This window comes from Triticum aestivum, unplaced genomic scaffold (assembly GCF_018294505.1).
Source record: "Triticum aestivum cultivar Chinese Spring unplaced genomic scaffold, IWGSC CS RefSeq v2.1 scaffold177468, whole genome shotgun sequence".
Taxonomy (NCBI): domain Eukaryota; kingdom Viridiplantae; phylum Streptophyta; class Magnoliopsida; order Poales; family Poaceae; genus Triticum; species Triticum aestivum.
In genome coordinates, this window is record NW_025225645.1 from 1 (window position 1) to 7,762 (window position 7,762).

Genomic DNA, 7,762 nt, shown 5'->3' on the forward strand with positions numbered 1-7,762 from the left:
CATGGATCACTCCCACGAAGGCACGCTTCATGGCCGGTTTAACCCGGGCGGATCACGCACGCTGAGCCGTCTCGACGAGGTCGGTGCAGATGTCCGGCTCAGGGCCCGGTTCACCGATCTTGCCAATGAAAACGTGAATGCTACCAAAGGGGACCGGTACCCGTACTCAATTGAGCCGGCCTCGGGGCCCCAGCCTGCGTCGTCGATGTAGAGCTTGCCGCGACGACTCTCAGTCATCCGGCCTACAGCGTAGCCCTCGAGTCCTTCAAAACGACCCTCCAAGAACCGGAAACCATCGTAGCGCATTTAACTTCAACTAACAATAAATGAAGAAAAAGTGATTGTTCTTCTTCATCTTTGAAGAACATTGTGCACACACGTTAGCAAAAAAAGACATGACGAACAAGCTACATATCCGGCCAAATGATCAACACATAAAGCAAATCGAGCATATAGAGCATATTCGGCCAAATTCAACACATTTTTTTGGTAGATCCAACTTGTTATGTACGAGCAGAAAGATATCTCAGGACTTCCCGAGTCAAACGACTAAGATACATAGCGTAGAGAGGAGGAAACTGCACTGGTGCACAAGATGTGATCATGCGAACACAAGCTGATGACTCACAGTCACACACCTCTCTTGGTATTTCGGTTGAGAGACACTCAAGTGAGTAGATTAAGTAAGGAACGTATACTTTATTGACAAATTGAACCAAGTATTTAAAGAACAAACTGCTATGACCGGCATACACTATAGCTGGAGGAGGTCAAATGGCGCAGGCAATTAGAGGCGTTTGGCCCAACTTATCATTATTTTTATTAGCACATAGAAAGATTACATAAGCACATGTAAGGATCGTTTTAGAGACAAGCAATAAGAAATCTCTATTGCTCGGCTCCCTTCAGGAGTCGAGACCCCAGAACCCTAGCCGTCCTTGCGCCTCCTCTTCCTCGCTCGATCACGGCGCCCCTCATCTCGCCAACTCCCATTTCACCCCTATAACCTGAGATCACGGCCTGGTAGGGACTCGGTTCCTATCAATCTGGTGTTCACGGCCCATGTCTGGCGCGATCTTTTTCGGATGGCGTGCGTAAAATTGCGCCTGAGTACGGCCTTCCACCCAGAGACCGACGGCCAATCCGAGGTGGTCAACAAGGTGATCGCTGTGTACTTACGTTGTGTTACAGGTGATCGCCCATGTGCCTGGGTGGACTGCCTCGCTTGGGCGGAGTACTGCTACAACACCTCCTACCACTCCGCCCCGCGTGCCACACCCTTTGAGGTGGTCTACGGTCATCCTCCACCACCCATCCTGCCATTTCAACCGGGGACGGCCTGGACTGAGGCGGCAAGCGACCTTCTCCGCGACAGGGATGAGATCCTTGCCGAGGTGCGCCAGCATCTTCTCCAGGCCCAGCAGCTGTCCAAAAATACTACGAAGCCCACCACCGCAAGGTGGAGTTTGCGGTGGGCGACTGGTTGTGGCTGCGGCTCCTCCACCACACCACGCAATCCCTGGACCCTCGAGCCAAGCGCAAGCTGGGCCCTCGCTACGCAGGGCCATTTCCGGTGTTGGAGTGCATTGGCAATGTCGCCTACCGACTTCAGCTGCCGCCTGGCGCCCGCATCCACGACGTCTCCCATGTGGGCTTGTTGAAGCCTTTCCGCAGCGAACCGCCGGCGGCCGCGCCGGCTCTTCATCCGACCTCCGAGGGCCATCTCCTTCCGGGTCCAGAGAAGGTGTTGAAGGCCCAACAGAGCTGCGGTGTTCGGCGCCTGTCGATCTAGTGGCACGGTCTTCCGGAGGAGGACGCCACTTGGGAGCACCTCGAGGGGTTCCGCAAGCACTTACCCGACTTCCAGCTCGAGGACGAGCTGTTTGCGCAGGCGGGGAGAGATGTTATGGCTGGCGTACACTATAGCCGGAGGAGGCCCAATGGCGCAGGTAGTTAGGGGCTTTTGGCCCAACTTATCATTATTTTTATTAGCACGTACGAAGATTATATAAGCACATGTAAGAACTCATTTTAGAGACAAGCAATAAGAAATCTCTATTGCTCGGCTCCCTTCGAGAGCCGAGACCCCCGAACCCTAGCCGCCCCCTGCGCCTCCTCTTCCTCGCTCGATCACGGCGCCTCAGCACCATCGCACGCGCCCCTCACCTCGCCAACTCCCCTTCCACCCCTATAACCTAAGATCACGGCCTTGTAGGGACTCGGTTCCTATCACAAACGAACATAAAATTCTCCTTCTATCAAAATCAAGTCTCTACACTTGCAGAAGAAAAAAGTCTCTACACCTGCAGAGAAAAGTTCAAGCAGGAAATTATCCTTCTGATCCACTGAGCCAAGAGAGAAATATTCAAAATTTGAGCATTGGGCAATGGCTTTTCGTTGATGGCTTAGGTTGTTTATGTTTCTTTATTTTTCGGTCTCTGGTTAGCTATCTCAGCTGTTCCACTTTTTCTTTTTCTCCTGACTCTTTGTACAAAAAACAATTCTTGAAGAAACTCCTGATGATCTCTATTCTGCTAGCGTTAGTTCCTGCCTTGCCGGCCATGCACAACATCATTGTCTGCTCTCTGTGAAACCGAGCAACGCACCAGCCCATTACAATTTATACAAGCATAATTATTGATACCGCGCAGTCCAAGCGAAAACAGCCCACGATGTTACCATCCTCATCTCCACGGTGTAGCGCCGGCGACGATCGCTGGACTTGAACCGCTGAGATGGCCATCTCATGCCAGTCGGAACTGAATCCTTAAGCAAGGGAAGGAGTAAACCACATTTGCATGCTTGGGACAAATGGTAAGGGAGGAGTGTGGTTTCCTTATGACGCAGCCGAGTCCTTGTTGGTTGCGCGCTGAAAGAGCGCGCCCCCTCTTGCTCCGTAGTGATCCGATAGCCAGCCAGATATGATCTCGAGTTCCGATTCTCTCAGGCTTACGAGCCAATCCGGGTCCTCCTTGGTCGCGGGGCGCAGGTCTATGTGATGCGCTCCTGCAGAGCAAAACCAACATTTACATCAGTGATGAACTATGTATGGTATGACAGCTTGAAACCCACACCACCGGATATGAGTTCATTCTACAGGAAAAGCACTGTACCTAGTGGAGCCACAATGGCAACAACACTCTCAGATATATTCTTCAGGACGCTGCAGCATTCAGAGAATAACAATATCAAGACGACAAAACGGCGGTCAACGTGATAAGATTATTGCTATTGGAAAACAAGGTAAGTGTGTTCACCCTCCACCACTCCAAGGATCGAGAAGTCCATTGAAGAATATGATATTACTACCAAATTTCTCCAGAACAGAACTAATATTCTGACAAAAAAGAGGAGAAAAGTTTCTAGTCAGTCAATCAGTCTTGCTACTCTGAGGCTTACCAAAGCAATCGGTCAATTAATTGGATAGCATAAAGAGCGTAATTAGCATAACAACTCTGTCATCTCTGACGCATTTTATTGTTAGTAAATCCAACTCCCAAACGCCACATGATAACCATAATAGTATTTAGTTCTGAAGGAATGGAAGAAAATATTTTTATCAAGAAAGTCCTGATGCATCCATGCTTTAAGCTATCACAGGCATATATTGTCGAACAGCATCCATATCAGGGTTTAAAATAGTGATAACTGTTAAAGTGCCAGCGTCAGCCCTACAGGTATTCCTCAAAAAAACATGATAACTTGAATTACTGAGTCAGTTGGTTGAGAAAATTCTGTTGTTCACAACAAATTACGAAGACTGAGCAATGTGTAAAAAGGACTTACATGACCACCAAACTCTGTAGAGATCCATCGAGGCCTTGGCCTAACACCAAAGTTTTTGACACAGTCATCGGCATACAATGCATAGTCGAATTCATCTGGTAGAAACATGCTAAGACCTTCACTAGAAGACATTGGCATCACCATCTCAGTACAAGCCTGTTTTAGTCAAGAATAAAACATATGTCATACACTATAGTTTATCAAGTACAGTAATGAATGTAACAGAGATACAAACGGACAAAAACGGATATTTTTTGTAGTTTCCGAACCTGCCAATCCCATCCACCCATTCCATGAGGATCATCATCTAGATCAAAGCAGTCAACCGTACCAGTATAATTGTAGTATATATTTACTCCTGCATAAATTCGTTCCAGTATACTGCTCCCCTCTGGTTGCTTGTCAATATTTCTACATACCTGGATAAGAAACAAGATAATCTAAAGTAAGTAGTGATGCCGCTAAGAAACTACGCCCTGATAGTTTTTTTTTGGCGAGGGAACATGATAGATTTTGAAAGTACGTGAGCACACACAAGATTATCATTGCCATTCTCTACATAAGCTCTGTTGCTGTGCCTTTGGGTTATGCAAGCGAAATCTCACTGAATACTAGCACGTCCAGAAATGTTCGAAAAGATTCATGGCAAACAAGGGTTCAAGAACTAACTTCCTTAATTGGGTTGGCAGGCAAAGGCATGAGAAACTCTGACGGCATTGGGTAATCCACCATGGCCAGATAACTGTATGCTGAGCTCAACCAATCCGAAAGGGCCCCCGTGGTATTCAGGGTCCTGCAGCATTCATGCATATTATCATTGCAAGCAATCTTAATGAAAAAGATGGAGTGAATGGAGAGGAAACTCACTGGCAAAGGTGGAATGTTTTGCTTAGTTTCAGAAGACCATCTTGCCCATTTCCCTGCTCATCTAATTCTTTCCATGAGTCCTTTATTGTTTGGAAGCAGCTTAAACTCTCCCTCTAAACACAAAGAAAAAACTAGTGTCACTTGTGTCTTGTTTCCAAAACAATGAAAAACTAGTGTTCCTTTATTCAGAACAATAAAATCAAGCCAATATTATGCAGTCACACACCTTAAAATCATTTGAAACAAGATCGTAGAATATGGTGTCAGGTACAATGTCCTCAAACTGTAGGATCGGAGCCGACGACGCGAGAGCCCCGACAGCAATATGCGGGTACTTGAGTCTCATCCAAGCAGCAAGCACTGAATGCCCAGTGAACAAAATCAGTACAGTACAGAAAAGAAGCCCAACGATAACTGAAGGTACTAGCGGCACTTACTTCCACCGTATGAGCCCCCGAAGAGCACCACGGGGCTGCTTTCCGAGGACAGGTTCCTCTTGAGGTCGGTGAGCAGCACGGCGTAGTCAGCGAGCGCTTGCTCGGCCGTCAGGTACGCCATGGACCTGGAATTGTTGTAGGCCTTGTCTTTGCTGCCGAACGGCATGGACTCGCCGTAGTAGCGATGCTGCAGCAACCGGATCAAAAGTTCAAAAACCAAAGGCCGGACAGTTAACGTGGAACATGACGAGTGCAGGTTGCAGGGTACTGGTTACCTCGGCGAAGACGACGAGGGCGGCGAAGCGCGGGGCGGCGTCCCAGACGAGGCCGGAGTTGGCGGCGAACCAGGCGATGTCGCCCTCGTTGCCGCAGTAGAAGAAGATGGGCCCGCCGGGGCCCGCCCACCCGCCGGCGCCGGCGCGGCCCACGAGGTACCGCTGCTGGAAGAACTCCTCCTCGCCCGAGAAGCTGAAGTGGTCCAGCCGCTGCCGGAAGTAGCGGGTCTCGAACTCGTAGCCCCCGCCGACCCCGTCTCCCGTCCCGGCCCGCGGCCGCGGCCGCGCGTGGGGGCCCGGGAAGCGGGGCGGCGGGAGCAGCGCCCGCGCGACGGCCGGGAGGAGGCCGAGGAGGATGAGCAGCAGCGGAAGACGGCGGGGCCGATGCATGGCGGCGCTTGCTTGACTCCGGTGAGCGGAGTGGAGACGATCTGGGAATGGGATCGATAAGCTGCGCGGAGGAATCGGGGAGCTTTCCACGTGGCGCGGGAGGTGGTTGACGTACGTGCGTGTCATCCACTCCACTAGTGGAGTACCGTATCCAAGAAGCTCGTCCGGTGGCGACGAAGGTGGACCGAACTGCCAATTTCGTTAGGCTGACGGACGCGCTCGCCTCACCGCGACGGGAACGCGCCGGCCGCCAACGTCCGGCTAGCGCTTGCTACTGAGCGCCTCTACCGGCCAGACGCGGCGCCTCTTGGACGCCGTGTCGGGCTCGTCGGGGACGGCCAAGGGTGTGCTCGGAACAAAATTCACCTGCAACATGTTCTCCGTGAGCACGGTGATACCAGTATACAGTACGCGCCTTCGAAAAAAGGAAGAAGAAGGAATGATTTCTACACGCCGTGATTTCGAATCTTAATATTGACCTGTTGATCATACCGTCACGGGGCGTGCGAAGCGATTGTCGTCAGAGAGAGGGAGAGAGGTACTGATTTATTGTAGAACAAAAGATTGAAGGCATCGACGCTTTCATAGCTCAGTTGGTTAGAGCACCCGTTTAGTAAGCGGGAGGTCAGTTCAACTCTCAATGAAAGCATATTTGTTTTTTGTTTTTTCACGTGCAAGAAATACATAAGTAGGACGAATTTAGGGCCAACGACAGAAATGGTCCCATGGTCTAGTGGTTAGGACATTGGACTCTGAATCCAGTAACCCGAGTTCAAGTCTCGGTGGGACCTTATTTTTTTCACATATTTTGTTTTTTTATTGTCTCGCACATTACACACATTTACTTTCTTTAAAAGACATTTACACAGTTTTACATATGCACTATATAGATAGACGGAGCATGTTCTGCTATTTAAAAAAAATCATTCAAATCTAAATTGTTCTCTCAATCAATTTTGCATGCCATGATCAGCCAATGCATCTGGCAATGTCTCTTGCAATCAACTCTATCAACAAAAAGTCTATTAGGAGAAATTTATTTACTCTTCCCGTCAAGAGCAAAAACCACCTGACTTATTTGTGCTTCTAGTTAGAAATGTCCAAATATAAATTTCTTGACGGTGCAAAACCAGATTTACAATATTCTTTACTGTATGCACTATATAGACTAGTACAAATGCCCGTGCGTTGCATCGGGCGTAGAACGGTAGAATCTTGCAAAAATCTGCCCCATGTGTCCTTACGCACAATTTCTTATATTCAAATTTGATAAACGTCTATATTAATGTTACATTAATTAGAGGCTGTTAAGTTTGTTTCTTTGGTTCTGCCTATACGAACATAGCAAAGGATACCACTTCAGATATCTACAACAAAATAATTCATTAAAATAATCTGCTCTATTTACAATCAGTATTCTGGTCTTAATTAGCTTGCAAGTAAAATGAAGACCAACCAAATAATTCATTAATCGGATGATATGTAGGAAACTAAGGAAAGCAAAGGGAAAAAAACACTGGCTATCATCTTCTGACTTGTCTTGCTTGTGAAGATCAGACATGTTCTCAGCTAGCATTCTAATATACATCTACAGAATCACGAAGTAAAAGTAGAGAAAAAGATTACACAGAATCTGGCAACCTTATTCAGATAAAGACATGCAACAACAATAAAAAAGGCAATAAAAGATTTTAGTGAACATCTCTAATAACCTGATAAACTGCAGAATGGCACATACCATTCCAAATTCTAATGCTTACATATCAGTCTAGGAAAGAGATAACTATATCATGCAAAAGAAGTGCGTAAAAATGAAACAAATTTAATATCCACATAGTTGCAAATTGTCATTACAACATTGTTAATTGTGTACTTCTATTAATTCAGCGGATAATGGAGACAATCAACAGTGCCAAACTATAACAGGTTTGCTCTAATAACTGCATTACATCAATCGTCTAGCACATTCAGATTGCAGAGAGAGAACAAGCAAATCAAGTAAAAAAA

General features: G+C 47.5%; 1 protein-coding gene and 1 non-coding gene across 2 annotated transcripts; one reads left to right on the forward strand and one right to left on the reverse strand.

Annotated features, from left to right (window-relative positions):
* Positions 1–2,501: 2,501 nt before the first annotated feature.
* LOC123172305 (lysosomal Pro-X carboxypeptidase) lies at positions 2,502–6,085 on the reverse strand. Its single transcript, XM_044589301.1, has 10 exons — positions 5,366–6,085; positions 5,091–5,277; positions 4,880–5,013; positions 4,654–4,766; positions 4,456–4,579; positions 4,056–4,205; positions 3,787–3,942; positions 3,258–3,337; positions 3,114–3,163; positions 2,502–3,006 (listed from the first exon to the last, which is right to left on the reverse strand). Exons 1-10 carry the CDS (start codon positions 5,879–5,881, stop codon positions 2,837–2,839), a joined length of 1,680 nt encoding a protein of 559 aa, XP_044445236.1. The 5' UTR covers positions 5,882–6,085; the 3' UTR covers positions 2,502–2,836.
* Positions 6,086–6,474: 389 nt separating this feature from the next.
* On the forward strand, positions 6,475–6,546 carry TRNAQ-CUG (transfer RNA glutamine (anticodon CUG)). The gene has a single exon. It is a non-coding gene; the product is annotated as a tRNA-Gln (tRNA).
* The last annotated feature ends 1,216 nt before the right edge of the window (positions 6,547–7,762 follow it).

Coding starts and splice junctions, on each gene's coding strand:
- LOC123172305 (XM_044589301.1), bottom strand. CDS start 5,881: ATGACACGCACGTACGTCAACCACCTCCCGCGCCACGTGGAAAGCTCC. Junction 4,580..4,653: donor AAAACATTCCACCTTTGCCA/GTGAGTTTCCTC, acceptor TGAATGCTGCAG/GACCCTGAATACCACGGGGG. Junction 3,338..3,786: donor CTACAGAGTTTGGTGGTCAT/GTAAGTCCTTTT, acceptor CTTTTTTGTCAG/AATATTAGTTCTGTTCTGGA.